This window comes from Falco peregrinus, chromosome 9 (genome assembly GCF_023634155.1).
Source record: "Falco peregrinus isolate bFalPer1 chromosome 9, bFalPer1.pri, whole genome shotgun sequence".
In the NCBI taxonomy this organism is placed as follows: Eukaryota; Metazoa; Chordata; class Aves; order Falconiformes; family Falconidae; genus Falco; species Falco peregrinus.
In genome coordinates this window covers 9,596,120-9,613,980 of record NC_073729.1, presented here as the reverse complement: position 1 = coordinate 9,613,980, position 17,861 = coordinate 9,596,120, and the positions used below count along the sequence as shown (strand labels likewise).

Genomic DNA, 17,861 nt, shown 5'->3' with positions numbered 1-17,861 from the left:
GTCATATCAGAAGAGCATTTGCATTCCCTAAAACCAATTTTGGCTAGTCATTGCTTTCATTGTGGATAATGAAATCCCCAGTTCTTCATGGAAAGAAGGGCACACAAAAAAATACTGGATCATTTCTTGTTTTCTGGCTAGATGAGCAGACTAGACTAGACTAAAGTAATGGAATAATAACTGGTTTTGTTCAGTCAACACTGAGTACAATGCAGATGAAGGCATTAAATCTGCATTTTCGCTATGCTTTGCACATGATAGAGACAGTTCTTTCCTCCCCCAAATCACCAGTTTTTAATATTATATAGGATTTTTTTGAAAAGGTAATTAATATCTGAGTGGATTACAAATCTCAGGATGTAAATACTTACCTAGTGCCGTATTAGTTTGGTTACTGTGTTTTAAGAAGTAGACCATAAATATTATGTATATCAGTTTTTGTATGAGGGCAGTTCAGTAAACGTCAGAGAACTGAATTTACAGGAGCGGTGTATATTGTAGAGGAACAAAGTTGTTTACTAAGCATTAACTTTTCCCTGCTCTTCGTCTTGGTTTCTTCTTAACATATGAAATTGGCACTTAAATTGAATATTTTTGGAGGAGTTAGAAAATAATCTTCCATATTACTTGAATCCTTCTTTTGCTAGCATGAGCACAACTACTCTCTTGCTGGGTTTTCTGTATTTAAAGGTGTTGTGTCAGTGAATTTCTTAATCTCTCAATGTATTGTATTGTTTTAAAAATCACACAAAAATGCAGTTTCAAATACACTGTTCCAAGGAATCTGACTGTAAAATTTAAATGTATTTTGACATAAACCAAAACCTATTGTTTTAGTTGTGATACTTTAGGCAATCTAACATTCTTTCCTTTCAATTCTCATATTTCATATACAAGTTCAGAACAAAACTACTGCATCATTTTCATGCCTCAAAATTCCCTTTTTTGACATGCTGAAAAATACAGCTTCATTATAGTGCCAGATAAGAGATATACTAAGAAGAAAAATACTACCAAATAAAAAATAACCTTAAATGGAAAGAGACTACTAGTGATAGTCTTAGAAATTTTTCTTAATTAAAGTTGGTTTTAAAATGCAGTTTTCTTTACAAATGAAGGTATTTGCCCTGATCGGACTAAAAATGTGAGTTGCTAAACGGTTGAGGTGTATTTTCATTAAGATTTATATTCAGTTTGTAATTTTAGGGAATTTTTTTGTTGTTGTTTAAAGTTTTGAAAGCTTTTTTTTTTTTTTTTTTTCACTTTTTTGTCAATACAGTTACCCTGGGCTTCTGGTAGTACCTCAGTCTGTTCAAGACAGCAGTCTGCAGAGAGTTGCTCGCTGTTACCGTCACAATCGCCTGCCAGTTGTCTGTTGGAAAAACACTAAAAACAGTACTCTTCTACTCAGATCTGGGGGCTTTCACGGAAAAGGTGTTGTTGGCCTCTTCAAATCCCAAAACACACATCCTACAGGTGAGCAGATGCAGCTAGGCTTTCTGTGTAAGTAATTTTATGTATAAATACTTATTTTCTAGAGGAAATCAGTCATATGATTGAACCAAAAGTCACAGGATATGAACGGTTATCTGATACTGCGTTAGTTCAATTTACTGTATGTCAAGAAGCAGGTCCTGAATGGCACGAAAGTGGTTCAAAAAGAGTAATTTAAATGAAAGCTGGTATCTGCCAAATGCTATGCGGAGTTCCCTGTTGCCCTTAAATTATCTTTTTCCTTTGCACTGATTTACATACTGAATGTGTGTTGTCCCTTTTAATAGAAGATTGTATAAAATATTAGGAAGACCATTATCCATTTGATTTCCTCATGTTTTTCATTGTAATACTAGTTTAACTTTTTTCTTTCTTTTATAAAGCATAGACCTGAAAGATTCTAGTTGGAGTCTTTCCATTGAGTGAATCTCTTCCTTTGTGTGATCAGGATTGGACCAGCACAAGATTTGTCAGAATAGTTAAATTTTTCAGGAGAATATAACATTAGGGCAACATTAGTTTTGGAAATAATATTGGTTGACTTTTATCATTCACAGACAGTAGTTAGGATACGTATTGTGACTGCCTGGATTTCCATCTCTTATGCTGATAAGTTTCTTCAGGTTAATGTCATGTCAAGAGTGAACTTGGCGTATTGCTGAAGAAAATGACAGTGTTCTCTTTAATCAAAGTTGTTTAGATATTATTCTAGAATTAGTCCATAATTTTTAAGGAAAAGAAAATCTGAGGGGGAGTTGGAATACCAGGAGCTCATTAAGGTAGTGAGGAAATTCCTTGGTCTTGTTTATGTTTGTGTCTCACCCCAGTAATGATTAAAACACAATTAAAAGGTTTGACTCTACTGAATGGTTTGTTCTACAGAATTTTTCAAAGCCTGTAACAAGCATACTGTACAAATATGTGCAAGTCGCATGAAAGTAATTTGAAGGTCATGATTTGAATTTTTTCTGCATAGTCTTCCTGAATTTTTCCTTCACAGAGTATCTTTATGAAAACTACATTTCCTTTACTTGTAAATAACAGTTTATATCAGCCATAATGTTAAGCTGTATGAGGTTTTGTGTGTAACAACTGCATCTTTTTAAAGATGCAAAAATCTTCTCAAAATTTCAGAGATATTAGAAAAACACATTTTATATCAGACGCTGCCTGGACTGGCTATTAACGCTAATTTGTGAATTGGTAATTATCTGCTGAGTATTCTCTGCTATAGCAAACTAAGAGGACAAAGATAATCTTAACTTAAATTCAAGTTGACAGATGCATACCTTCCTAAGCAGAGGTTTCATACGAGTAGGTTTTTATTAGGTGGTTCTGGATTGATAGACAGAAGCCAAGAAGACCTGCTGGGACTTGGTGAACATTTTTGTGATTTCCTGTTAAATTGGGTATTGAGCAAGCATTCAAAGCATAGCTGAGATCAGTATGTTACGTAAGAAGCACTGAATATATATTTTTAGAGAAATTAAGCACAGTACTGAAGTGTTGCACAGAACCAAACTACATATGCAACAGATTTGTGTTTTTCTAATGTCTGTCCACAAAGGATTTGATGATATTAACAGATGTTTGAATATGAGATGGAGAGTGTGCAGGTCTTTTCAGAAGTTCCTTTGAAACGTGAAAGCTGGTTTCAGAATTTCACTTCACCTTTTCTGGGAGTTTTTTGCAGGGCATTGTAGTTCTAAATATGATATTCTACACGTGAGTTACAAGTATTGGTCAATTGCCATGTGGGAAGACCATGTATGTTTCTTGTATGTAGTAACACTGTCCAAGAGAGCAGTTACCCTGATACAGGCTGGATTATTGACTGTGTTGGGACCTGTTGTAAGGTAAAGATGCAGCAACCTGCACCCAGGCATATAGAGCACATATTAGCAGCTGAGGCAAGCTTAACTGAGTTACTAAGCAATGCATTTCTTTCCTGGGATTTATTAAACTGCTACCAGGATCACCATCCCCATCTTTTGTTTAAATCTATGCTGTTGTGTTGGCTTTCGTGTATGATACAGTACTTAAAACATCAGTCACTATAGAAATCTGTGTTCACCTGTGCAGGTAAGGGCTTCATACCTTGAGTCACCAGTAGTCTTTCATCCCCTTATACTGCTCTTAAGCACTGTATGGTGGGATGATTGGTGTTAAGGATGAAGGGGAAATTTTCCATCTATAATCTTTCACAGGGACACTATTGCCCTCAATCTTTTTATTCAGATGTCTGCCCAGTTCAATAACAGGCTTTCATATAAATCAGCTATTAGTCTCCTGAGCCTCTTTCCTAAAATGCACACTGCAAAACCAATACTCTTCACAAAATAAAACTTTGTAAATGCAAGTAGTGAAGACACTATCCTTTGATTTTGGCATTTTATTTCCTTTCACTTAGCTAAATTAAGAACTAAATTGACTCTTTGTGGGATTGCTTCAAGGACTAGGAGACCCAGAGATCATTCAAGTGGATTTCAGGATGTGTAAACTCTACTTAAGAGTTGAAGAGAAAATAATGGTTTTCTCCAGATTTGTTCCACTTTGTCAGACAGAAACAGCATGACGTTTCCTGCACATACGTTTTCTAATCGCTTCCTAATTGTACTTCCAATTCAGGCACTAATTTTAACAGGACTATTTAGATACTAATTTTAACAGGCCTATCTTGACATTTCTTCTTTTGCCACCTCCAGCTAATTAGGTTACTGTCTGTTAGTCTCCAGCACAGAATCTGATTGGATCATCACTAGAAAAATTTATAAGTTACCACTGTGGTTCATCAAAGTGTGTTCGATCAAATTCTTTGACTCTCTCCCCTTATCTCTTCTTCCAAATCTTGGCTTTTGTGGTCAAGATACCAAATCCTGGTTTGGTTTAAACAGCTATGACATTTTTGTCCTATAGCGAGTCCCTCAGTGGCTGCAATAAACTAGAATTCAAAAAATTTTGGCATTTGAAAAAGATCTGACTCGTTGAGACCGGACACTTTTTTGTCACCACAGTGTGGCCCAGGGCCTGACCTTCATCTCCTTTCCTTCCTTTAAATCCTCACACCTGCACACAAATGGGTGGAGTTTTTCTGGTTAAGATTCATTTTTTTATTTCTCTTACTTTTGAGGGTTTTTTCCCTTGGTTCTCTGTTTTGTTATTTGTTAGTTAACTTTCCTTAGGTCTCAAGATTGTCTTAAGTAGACTGTTTAACTTCAGTACTTTGTCAGAGCCATTATATCTTCTCATCTTGCCTTTTTTAGCTCCACACTCTGTTTTTAAGCTGTTTCCTCTCTGGCTTTGCTTTCATCCCGTCTTTTGCAGCCACTTCTCTCTCTCTGAAATGGTCCTTCTTGTGTCTCCAGCAATGTGAGCAACACAGTAACAATTAGAAAATTACTCTGTTTCTGACATCTGTAGTCATCTGAAGCTACATGCACATACAGTTTTATGCAGAAGTTTTTTGAGAAGGAATTGTGGTTCTCACAAGATTGCAGCTCCCTTTCCTACAAGTTACCGAAGTATGTGGGGAGACTCTTCCTCAAGTTACCTGCTGGTGAAGGAGCAGGTGGACTGTCACTGAGGAATGGGAACGTTGCTTTTCATAGTCAGGGATCCCTTAACGTGTGTAACCCAGCTGTGCATGCACTGCCCATCCTCTTTCGTCTCTTCGTTCCATTCACAAGGTCGGATTCTGGAGGTGGGGTACCTGAAGGACATGTAGATTATCTCCATTGATGACTCTAAATGCAGCAGAGTGCATGAACACTGGTGTCTTTTGATCTATGTATACTTCAGTGACTGGGCAATATATCTCAAGTAACCTTCCTTTACTGGAATGAGGAAGCACTGGTTGAGTATGGGTTTAACTTACTTCTGTTAAAGAAACGGTTCTCTACACATTCTTTTAAAAGGCTGACATTTGCTGACAAGCAGCACAAACTTAGAAACGTTACTTGTCATTCTGAGAGTGAAGGGAAAACTACATTTCCATTACGTTTGCTCTGATCACTGGCTAGTGATTAATGTTTGAAGTAGTGACCGTGAGGTAACAGACTCTTTCAGAAGTTTAGCTTTGTGGGGTGGAATGCAAGAGAATGCTGCTGGGTGCTGCTCTGCAGGCGATGAACATCTGGGCATTTTTTGTCATCAAAGGAATAGCTTTTTGAACCTTGACAAACTACGAGACAATTTCAATGCTCTGCTTTAATAAGCTTTTTGTTTTGCTATTCTATGTATTTATAAAGGTACTTGTATTTTAATGTATTTGATTCTTCTTGTGACTCTAGCTCCTGCTTCTTTAGAATCTTCAAGCAGTTTAGAACAGGAAAAATACCTACAAGCCTTCCTAAATGTGATATCCGTCCACTGCAAAATGAATGGCAGTAATACTCTCACTGTTAGACCAACAATTGCTCTGTCTCCAGGTAAAATTGGTTTGTATAGTGCTTTTCTATGGTAAAGTTGAAAAGTGAGTTTTTCCTAATTTCATGTTAGTCCAATGGCCCATACAAATTCTGCTTTTTCTTTAGTTATACTTTGCAGATAGTTTATTCACTCTTAGTTTCAGTTGAATGAGTTTTCTGTATGTAAAGGATGTTTATAATCTTTCTCAAAATATTTTTCAGTGTTCTTAATCCAACAGTAAACTATTATCCACCTGTGGGTCATTTTTTTAGTGAAATCCATTTAAGTATAATGTCCAGTCCTGAGGCATTAGTAATTTATTGCAATGCTGGAACAAATAAAGTTCTCCAGAATATCAAGAAGCCAAAACTTTCTGGGTTTTGTTTTGTTTTGGGTTTTTATATGTACCAAATGCAACAATTACATTATGGAACAGAATCAAAAGCAAAGATGAGCTTTAAAGTCTTACAACAAATTAAGTGTATTAAAAACTGTATATTGTATAAGAAGCTGCCAAACTGAAGAGAATGCAAAATACTACTCTATTTCATATAACGAGAAAATATGAGATTGTAAGCTCAGATTCTGCCTTAACAGATACACTATTTATCTGCAACAGCCATGGAAGGTATATAGGCATTTTTGTGTGTGTTACATCATCATAATGGGCTTTTAATGTCATTTCCAAATAGCGCTTTACTTGCATGAAAACTCTTTCACAATACACTATTTCAGTTACTTATATGTGGAACCATGAAGAAATGAATCCATGTTTTATTTCAGTTACTATGTGATGAAACCTGTTAGGGTTTATGTGAAGGTCACCCCAATGTCTTAGAAAGACGAGTATGTGACTTAAAATTGTGTCTGTCTTGTCTTGCTCAGTTGGTGCTAATTGGCCTAATATAGCCACTCAGTGGCTCTTCTTGTAAAATAACACCATTCCTGAAGTGTGCATGCTTTGCTTCCTTTGTTGTAAAATATGTTGATTACTTAGCTGTATCTAATATCTCCATACTGTTGCCAATGTATACATCTGTCTTAAAAATAAATCTGAAGTACGAAATTGGCAAGAATTTAGCTGTATTGGTTGAAAAGGGGCATTTTATCAGTTATGTTAAGTGTTAGTCTGAGTAGTTTTTTAATCTTCTATTCTTTTTTTGGCTGACTTTAGGCACTGAAAGGAGGGCTTCAAGAATGTCTACTGTGTTTAAGCAGGTAGTGCCAGGACATTTGGATGTAAATCTATCCAATAGCTTTGCTCAAGGAGGTTAGTAAGACTAGCTCAAAGTCTATTACTTGAAGTAATAAATGATTTTTTAAAAGTTAGTGAAATGAAAATAATTACATTGCTTAGTGATTCATTACCCTCTGAAACAACAAAATAGAAATTGCAGATTAACCTCAGTCCATGACATGATTTAAATATCTAATTTCTGTTTAAGTCCTCTACTTACCATTGACATAAAGCTTGTTCCATGTTGGAAATCAATGGAAAATCAAGCACTCGGGAATTAAATTTTGAAATACTTTGTGATTCATGCATGTTTTTAATTTGTCTAAAGTGTATGGCCTGAAAAGACATATTTTATATTAGGATTGAATGGGCTTTATAATCTCCACTACAGGTCATTCTGGCATTTGACTGAAGATTAGCTGATGCTTCACAAAGTTGCCAATAATCTGTCTGAATAATTTTACTCTAGGTAAAGGAGGGAGATATGTGCCCGGGTGTAGTAAGTAGGGAGATATAGTGCATTCTTTGGAAATAGTTATTCTTAGGTACAAGGGCTCCTCATTGTCATTTATACAAGAAGCGTTCAGGCTGTGAAGTGGATTCCAACTACTTTTACTCTTGTAGTCTGGTGAAATTGTTACGATCTTTTATGTGCAATATATGCACAAATTAGTGCATCAAATTCCTTAAATATGTTTGTTAGGACAGAGGTGAATCTGTTTCCCAAAAGGGAGCATTTTATATTTTACTGCCTTTAGCCCTGAAGACTCCTCTTAAAATTATTTTTAAGCATCTAAAAGTTGCTTTTCTTCCTTTCTGACACCTCATCTAAAATTAGTTAGACCTACTTTGACCTGCTAAGGTCCATTCCAGCCTAAATCATGGTGTGACAGGAAAACTGTAGCTTCGTATGGGGAAGAACAAAACAATTTTGTAGAGAAAAACTTGCAAAAGAGATGGATGGGATTAGAGAAAGGAAGAAAGGAAAAAGGCAGGGAAAGAGAAATACTCAGAGCTGTATAGACAAGTTATGTGAGAAATGCAGCAGAAGGGAAGAGAGGAAGGGCAGTTAAGTGGTGATCATAAAAAAAAAAAAGTGCATTTTCATGAATCATAGTATATGTGTATTTCATAAATCAAAGTTCTCTTTATGTTCTCTGCTCACTGTCTTGTTATTGTAGTACATGGAGATGAAAAAATACTATGATTTTATTTAGAGGTAAGAAAACAGGAGTCAATAGTGCCTGGAGTTGTTAGGTAAATTGGTGGCTGCGCCCAGCCTGGCTTTGCACTGGAACAGTGAAAATGCTGGGCAGCCAGCAGCAGATGTTTGGTGGTACTCCATCCCCTCCTGTGGGACTGAAGTGCCAACAGCTGAGTGGTGCTGAGGGGCAGTGAAGGTGCTCCAGATAAGAAAGGGAAAGCTTGCGGGTTGGCTGCATCAAAAGTTGTCTTTTAGAGATAAAAGGATTACTGAAATAACTATGGCTGGTTTCAGGGATTAGAGTTTGTGGTAAGTGTGATAGGATGAGTTTGTTGCTGCTCAGTGAAGAAAAAAAGGAGTCTTGAGGCGGTATTAGGTCACAGATGTGTTGTTTGGTTGGACGTTGAAATCTCTTGGCCAAATTCCAGCAGTAATCGGGAAGAGGGCAGAGAAGTTATCTTGTGTCTTGCTGGATTGATGCCACACCTGCTCTGTGTACGTGAAAGGTGTAATTACAGCCCAGTATCTGCAGTCTAGTCACAGTTCAGCAGGATACGTGAGGACTTTGCTGAAATGTAAGAATGTTTTACAAGTACAGTGGGAGCCCTAGTGAAGGTGAGAAGCTGACCGGGTAAGAGAGAACAGGGAAAGGGAATATCTCCCTGTAGAGGAGTAAACACGAGGTTTTAGATTAGCTAATACAATTCTTTTAGAAGAAAATAAAATACACAAAATATATAGAATCTCTGAAATTGTTATTATCAAATAAATTCATGTACAGGATTTATTATTGCAAAGCTTTTTACTACTTTTTCACAGCTAGTTACATTTCACATGTGAAGGGGTGTCATGAGACTGTATGCAGGACCAAAAATCCAGGGTTTTGGTCAGCTGAAAAAACAGACATATGCAGATAGTCTGAAAATGGTGCTTTCTTTCTCCTTCATATTCCTAAGAATAAGTCAAAACCCCCAAAAATAAAAACAAAATAAAAAATAGACAGTGAGGTTAGCTAGATCCTTTATATCGCAAGCGGCTATGGATTACCCACTACACTCTGCAAAATACAATAGCAGTGTTTTTGTGGCTTTGTTTTTATTCTCACACGTACCAGGGCTCAAAAGCTAGTTTCAGTTATGATACACCAATTGAAAACGCCATTTTCTATTTTTTGTGCCAGACAACATATTTTTAATACACATCCTTTTAAAATTTAAGTTAAAAGATAGGTGCCAGTGCTTGAACAGTATTTCTCATTTTTAAAAGTCATCGTAGATCTGAATGCTCATCAGTAGTCCTGAATATTTGTGTCTGTGTCAGGTATGTTTTTTTTACTTTATCTGGAACATTGTAACAAAGTATTTGCCAGATGCCCAGTTAAGTTGTTTCTGATCTGAAATATTTGGCCAAGTACTTACATTTCATAATAGATTTCCATTCTTGGACCTTTTTTTGGCAATACTTTGGTTAATATTTTTTAGAAGAATTCTAGATACACTCAAAATAGGTACCTTTTCTTCTTACATTACTTTGTAAGTGTAGCGTGGTTCTACAGAACAGCACTTCTTACCTGGCATTGTTGTGTGATTTAACAGAATAAAATGTTTTTTCAGTACAGTTTGCTGCTGTTGGAAAAATACTAGGATATTTATAATAAATATAGCTCAGACATCTATTTTAAAAGCAGGAGACATTAACACTTAGAGTATTTTTTAATAGAATATTTGTGTTAAGAGAAGTTGGTTGTGTTGATGTGGCTTTTAAACCAAAAATATACTCTCTGATAAGCATATAAAGCTCCCACTGAAAATGAGGATTTTTGCCAGGGGGCAAAAAAAAAACTTTGTGTGATAGATATTGCATGTTTTCTAAATTATATACTTTTACACAGTCCTTTTAAAATGTTTGTAGATGTATAGAGCTAACATTTTGCACTCTGATTGATTTTAAGGTCCATCAAATTATGTACCTAAATAGACTAAACCAGTTTTTTTAAAAAGCACTAAGGTTGGGATTTTAATTAAGGTAACTTTCAGCTGGATAGAAGCTTTCAATAAAGTATTCGGCAGAATGATTTAATACTTAAATTTCCTTTGGTATTATAATGGAAAAACACATGATGGCTGTGCTACGTGTTTGAAACTATTGCTATGACAATGAAAATTACTCCTTTTTGATAAATGGGTACTTCCTTCCCATTTTTATTGGGTCTCTGGCTTGATTGATGTTTTGTCTTGTGATGACTAAGATTTGTGCTGTCTGATAAATCATATACTATAAATAAATTCAATGTATACTAGATCTCTGGAAATTAATAAGTAACCCTTTTCTTTTCTCCTGCGATGTGTCTTGCTGCAATGTGCATTCCATTCCTCCTCCTTCTGTCTTAACTGTTATCTACCAGTGCTTGGGTACAGAGATAAATGTTTCACTCATTCAAATTCCAAATCAGCAACTAAGGGAAGAGTCCACCAAGGTACTGTATTCTGTGTCCTGAAAGCACATTCTTTTCTGCCATCTCCATAACTACCGCAATATCTTAATACATGCTAAAGTGTTACTGACAGAAAGCCTTGAATCTGCATTAACAAAATTTGGGGGGGTTTAGTTCAGTGTTGTGGTTTGGTTTGGTTTTGGGGTTTTTTGGCCATTGAATGTATGATGCAGTGACAGTGATCAGTTGCACGCTTCACCATGTTATTATTCTTTAATAATGTTATAGTCTAATGTGGAGTTAAAATGTGGAAGACTTTCTGTGTGAAGATTTTAAACAGCAAAATTCTGCAAAAGAGCATTTAGTCCTCCTACTGCTTTAGTAAAACAGCTAAGAAACGTGACCTAGTCAGTGAACTTTCCAAAGTTATTATTAATGTTAGTGAACAGGGAAAAATTTATTTCTGGCAAATTAAAAGTTTTAATAATACAATATATGCCAAATAATGAAAGCTAGATACTTCTAACAAAAATAAGATACTAAGCAATATTAGAATATGAATACAATTGTGTCTTTTAATCACTGTTATCCATCACTGGTCAACATGTTCATCAGCACGTATTTGTAACCACTGTTGCTGCTTTTGATGTGCTGCAGGTGCTAATGATGGCCTGTTTTGTAAAATGTTAGAAAGTGACACTGTTGATTTTTGTATCGATCATCTTTAAGGACAGTTGTCTGTGTTGGAGCTACCATTTTTTCATACAGAATTAATGAGAGATTATTTCTCTTAGTAAATGCTCGCTGTAATTTCTGCTTGCTAAAGTCTTTATTATTTCATCTCTAGTAGTTGAGAAGTGGGACAAAAGTTTATACTAAACATACTACTGTACTATGTGAGGTATTTTAATAAAACTGTCTGTCTTTGAAGTGGAAACTCTTTAGAACTGTTACCAAGTTGTAAGCTCATAGGCAGCCGTTCTCAGTTACTCCTATTCCTTTGCTCACATCTAAGACTAGCAGCCAGACAGACTTAGAAACTGTACAGACAAGTCCCTTTTGAGGATTACTGTACAGAATTATTCTTTAATAGAAACACAGTCCTGCTTCCAAAAAACAGAATAAAATTATTTTGCTGATTGAGCTATCTCAGTGGAATTTTACTGTTATCTGCAGCTTTTTTTCTTTACGCAAGAAATGTTAACCATGGATATTACTGGATTTTCTTGAAAGGGTTGGAGGGGTTTTTTTTATATACTCTAATATCTAAATTTCTACTACTACAAGGGATTTCTGGTGCCTCTTTTGGATATCTTGCTTCACAGATTTCTGGACAAGAGTCTCTTCCGATAAACTGTTTTGCTGCGTATTAGGTTAAAGAATTTCACGCTGCGATTTGAATGCCAAATTTAGTATACTTTAAGGGATTCGATTTTCAAGTAGTGCTATTTATATTCTGAAAATCAAGTACCTTTCACGTACCTCACGTTGTTAACTAAGGCATAAGGAACAAAAAAACATTTAGTACTTCTCTCTTCTCCACCTAGTGCTAATCAGGCCTTGGCAATCTGGTTTATCACTATTTTATCTTACATTGAAATCACAAAGCTTACTTAAGCATGATCGGATCAGAGAGTGTCTGTGTGTTGTCATTTCCAGAGGAGGAAATTTGTACAATCTGGCTGCATCAGCGAGGCACAGTACGCAAATTAAAAATGCTGTAGAGAGGCAGACGTCAGTTAGGTCGGTACAATGCCATTCGAATATTGCTGTGCTGCTTTCAGGTGCAAGTCGGTGGTTCCATGTCATGCTGCACTGCTTCAAGCTCATGTTGTTGCTGGCTTTGGAATTTCTGTTCCATGCCCTGCTGCAAGAGTAATGGTGAACTAGCTGCTAGATTGAAACTATAAGACCATGATCTTTTAGGCATCCTTCTCTCTACTCACACAACTGTACTGTAGTCACATCTGCTAGAATATAGTTGTGAAACACAAGATTAAATAAAGAACTTTATTAGATTAGATTTTCATTTCTGATTGTTCATTAGATGTGGACAATTAAAAACTATTCATGGCATTCTGCATTTTAATCATGGCATTTCGAGAGTAAATATTGAATATTTTATCCTGAAATGTAGTATTTTGATTGATCGACTTTATATACATTTTCATTATAATACGATACGGTTGATACTATTACATTAGGTAGGGCAAACGGAACTCTAGAATTCTAGGTAGCAGGGAATTTTAAGTGATACATTTCCCGTTTTTGAAGGAAATAATTATATAATATTCTTACTAGTTAGGCTTCCAAAATAATAAGCCTTTGACAAGGAAATACATCAAGTTTTTGTCCCAATCTCTGCAAATAACAACACTAGCAGCTTCAGTTCCTTATGCTTAAATGGATGCTAATTACTGGCAAGTTGTGATTCGTTTTATCATTGTATTACTGATAACCATAGCAACCATTCTCTCTACAATAGAGAGCACTGTGCAGTATTAGTATCTTAGGTAAAACGACAATGCAGTACGATGTTTTTGACAATATTTGTTACGAAAATACTTCATGCACTGTTAATTATGTCCTATGAGAGAGCCAATGACATGTTTAAGCACTCTACTTTCCAAATTATGTTTTAGTATATGCCTCAATAATTAAGATCTACAGTGCCTCATGTAAAGAGATTTTGAAATATTTTTCATCTTTATGAAGGTGTATGGGCAAGTCTTCGTTCAAGTAACCGATTTATCAGCACTCAGACTCCATTCATTGATGTCGGTGCAAGACTTGCAGGGAAAGATAACTCCACTTCTTACAGTAGCAGCCCTTTTCTGCAAAGTCAGCTTTTGAGACGGCAAGCAGCCCTCTATATATTTGGAGAAAAATCTCAGTTACGGGTAATGGCAATTTTTAATTTTCGTTTTAATTTTAACATAGTTTTCATGTGGTTTGAGTTTAATAACCCTGATGTTTTTACAGAGCAGTAAATAATATTCCAGATAAAGCGGATGAATAACTCTCCTAAAGGTGTAAACTCTTACGAGGATTATTTCTATATGCAGAATAACAACGCTATATAACTCAGTGTTGCCTGGGAGGTGAAAAATCAAGCTTTGAGGTTATATAATACAAGAAAATCAACATAAATTAAAATATACTAAGTTATCTTAAAGAGCAAGTTCAAATTCACGAGAGTTCTGTGAGTAGAGCCCTGTTTGTCACTTTTGGTCAAGTGCTGATGTGTAGTAGAGCTGAGATACAAAGGTGGGTAACAGATGACTAGAGGAATGGAATAACTTCGTGCACAGTAAAAGCATTCAAACTGGGAAAGAAACGGCTAGGAAGGAACTGCATTGCTAGGCAGCAGAGCATCCAGCAAAGCCTTCATGTGAGGAAGTCACCGTGTCTTTGCCATCTCAGCTGTCTCCCTGCACTGGCTTTGCGAGGGCAGCACATTTGGCACTGCTCAGTGTAGCTGCTGGGATGAAGATGAACGCTGGGACTGTAGGCACATGGAGTAGGGCTGGTGTAGTGGCTGAGGCTGTTCAGAGCTATTCCAAGGGAAATGCTGGAGTTCTGTGTCTGCAAGTTCTTGCTTTCAAAGCCATGCTCTGGTGTACCTGATTCTGCTGACTACTCATCTAATGTTCAGCTGAGTTGTCATCTCAGTGATTTGTATTTTGGGAAACATGAAACAGACTTATTTGGCAATTTAAAAGAGCAATTTTATTTTTCTTAATGTGTTGAAATATGTTAGGAAGCAAATGGAATGTTGTTAGTCAGGAAAGCAACTGCCAGAGAAGAAAAGCTTCGTTACTGTGGGCAGCACTTAAACTTGGGTGAAGTCTAATTGATGTGAATAAGGCCAACCCAGAATTCTGTCCATCCTCATTTGATTACATGACGAGGACCATGATGTCTACAGTTTCATACACCTCTTTGTATAGATTTTAGTATTTTAAATGCAGTTGTTTAAGAAACATATATCTTCTACATTAATGCCTGGTAGTTTTACCTTTTTTCAGAAAAGGTTTGCAGATTATTTTTTTCAAATCTCTGCATTCAAAGATTGAAAGATCAGTTGTTTTCTACTTTCTTGTTCAAAATGTAAGCATGCGTAAAACGCTATGTTATTTTTGAAATATATAATTTCCAAAAACATTTATGGGTAGTAGGAAGATAGATCAGTATTCAGTTCTTTCTGAAATTATATCAGGAGATGGAAGAACGATGTTGTAGCAGAGGGAATTAAAATTCTTTGCAAATTTAGTTTCTGTTTTGAATTTTTTAATTTCAAAGAACATTCTTCTATATTTGTATTTTCAGTTGTATTTTTAAATGATGGTTTTATAACAGATATTAGTTCTTATTCCATTTCTACTTTGTCTTTTGTTATTGGTTTGCAAATTCATTTTCCTTTCACTTTCTTCATTACACATTGTTACACAAAGTTGTCATTTTAAATTAATCTCATTTGACAGTCTATCTCTTTCTAATATAATTAGCATGACAGTAATTTACAGAAATACCCTCTGAAGTCTATAGTCAGTGTTCTGATTTAATATTATAAGGCATAATAATGTAACATAAAAGACTAAACAGAAATCTTGAAAGTAAACATTTGTCATTGTTAGAACCGACTGTTCTTTTGAACAGTAAGAAAACTGTATTTTCCTGCAAAATTTTCCAGTTTTATTGGGTTGGCATTTTCATTTGCTTCTCCAGAGAACATTCTTCCTGAAGTTTTCAAATGGATCCATTCATGTCAAATTTTTTTATCTTGTTAAGTCTTCTTTTTATAACTGTAGCCCTCAGAACGTGCTGGTAAAGGAGACACTTTGATGAAAAGAAATACAGGAAGAGTAATGCGAGAGAAATGATTATGTAGAATTAAATTGCCATAATGCAATAGTAACAATTATTCACGTTTCTATTTGATTTCTTAATTAATTATAAATGAAGAGTTCAATCATCTTCTGCTGCAGCATATTCTGCTGTTACGAGTAATAGATGGGTACTTTATTATGGTATGTTTTGCAAGTGGTGTAAGGAGTTTTATTGTCCTGGGCATGTATGTAACTGAACAGATTTTTAATTAGGAATTCAAATATTTAGCAATAAAGCAGGCAAGACTTAGAGATTTAATGAGATGACAGTGACAAATATGCTTCCCTTTAAAATTACATCTGCTGCTGTCCTTTTCATACAGGGATTCAAACTTGATTTTGCTTTGAAATGTGAATTTGTTCCTGTTGAATTCAGTGACATCCGACAGACAAAGGCAAGCTTTAAAAAGCTGATGAGAGCTTGTGTTCCCAGCACTATTCCTACAGATTCTGAGGCAACATTCCTTAAAGCACTTGGGGAGTCAGAGTGGTTCCCACAGGTAATTTGTATGACAGGTACTTCTAATAATCTATATGCAGTGCTGTTTACACAAAATAAATTTCAGGCTCTCCTGACAGAGAACTATTGTGTTTTAACCAGCTGTTCTTTATTCATTGTCATTATTTTGCATACTATCAATTCTGTCATTACATAAGCGTCATTATTTTAATACAGTCACAACATTTACAAATATGGAAGGCATTTTTTAGAACATAATTTATGGTTTATAACATGGAACACGTACAAAAGTAGAGAAGACAGTTTTTTCTGCCTGTATAAATTTATGGTCTTGATTTTAACGGCTTTTTCTGATTTTATATATTTTAAAAATCAGAAAAAATTATAGAACAACAAATAAGCCTTTTGATTTTAAAACCAGTATTCTGCTCTTCATATGTGTTCCCACCCTGGCTTTCCATATGCACAAGTATTTAAGAAATAAGCTAGCATCTGTTTATCAGTGTGGGACATGGGGAAGTGTTTGTAGGGGAGAGGGGGATTATTTGTGTATTAATCTCTGTTCTCTCTGAATCTGTTCCCTTACTTCCCTATCCTATATTTCCTTCCATAAAGATTAACCAAACGAAGGCAAGACTGGAAGTAACTTTGCAAGATTTAAATTAAGAGGGATGTGGAAAAGTCAGCTCTTTTTAACTCCAAAACCATTTTAGTTATAGTGAATGTCTCTTTAACAGTTGCATGTTATGTTCAGAATCCTCTGCTGAATATATTCTTCTAAATGCAATTAATCATAGAAAACAGAATAGACGCTTATGCTGATTTCTTAAGGAGGAAATACTTGTAACGCAGTCATTTCAGTAATTATGCATCAGAAAATGTACTCCTGGTTGAAATGCGCTGCCGTGCAAAGCATGCCTTAGCTTCTTCCCCTTGAGGTGCAAGCACAGGCACTGGGCACTGCCTGCTGTGTTCTTCAGGAAGGGGCAGGAAGGCTTGGCTCCCTCAGCATGAGAATGTTTTCAATCACGGAGTAGTTGAGCGAGTTGATAAGTGCAGCTAAATGAGTCGAATGTCACTTTGATAACATAAACATGTCCCTATAGCAGCAGAGAGATCAAGGGGAGATTATAACATTGGAGTTAATCTCTTTTGGCATATTTGAGAGGAAAAGTAATAGTGTATCACTGCTCAGGGCTAGAACATAATGTCACACACTAGCTGTGTGACATTTAAACCACATTTCGGTGGTTTAAATCATCTCACGTGTGACATATGTGATAAAGTTAATTTATGACTGATCTGACACATTTTCTTGCTATTCCTGTGAAAGAACATAGATCTGTCATGCTGGAAATGTGTTTTTATTGTATTAAGCTTTCCTCTCCTGGGTAATAGAAGTTACACAGTATAGATTTTAACACTGTATCGACTAAATATTTCTTTATAAGGATGTGAATACCTAAGAAGAAATTTGGAGTGCTGTGCTATCTTCTGAATACAAACGATAAACCCAGTATTTTGCATTTTTCATCTTGCATCTGTATAACCGGATTGCATATCAGTTTCTTTACTAAGCAAAGCAGAAAACAGCCTTCTTTCTATTCTACTGCCAAAGAAAGTATAGAAAAATAAACAAACTGCGTGGTTTTAAAAGTGGTGCTCTTTCCAATCTTTTCCTATTAAAAATTGCAGGAAAATTAGTTTCTAAGTAATGGTTATGTGAATGTTCAGAG

The 17,861-nt window shown here is 35.6% G+C and overlaps 1 protein-coding gene across 5 annotated transcripts in view; it reads left to right on the top strand.

The window, feature by feature from the left end:
• The window catches only part of SBF2 (SET binding factor 2), a 255,203-nt gene that overhangs the window by 213,935 nt on the left and 23,407 nt on the right, over nt 1-17,861 (top strand). For 2 of the 5 annotated variants that reach the window (XM_055813896.1, XM_055813895.1), the window contains exons 27-32: nt 1,280-1,476; nt 5,784-5,921; nt 7,076-7,171; nt 10,747-10,818; nt 13,492-13,676; nt 15,989-16,165. In XM_055813896.1, coding sequence (XP_055669871.1) covers nt 1,280-1,476; nt 5,784-5,921; nt 7,076-7,171; nt 10,747-10,818; nt 13,492-13,676; nt 15,989-16,165 — 865 coding nt within the window. The remainder of the gene's footprint in view (nt 1-1,279; nt 1,477-5,783; nt 5,922-7,075; nt 7,172-10,746; nt 10,819-13,491; nt 13,677-15,988; nt 16,166-17,861) is intronic. The other 3 variants (XM_055813898.1, XM_055813897.1, XM_055813899.1) reach the window with 3 other exon arrangements.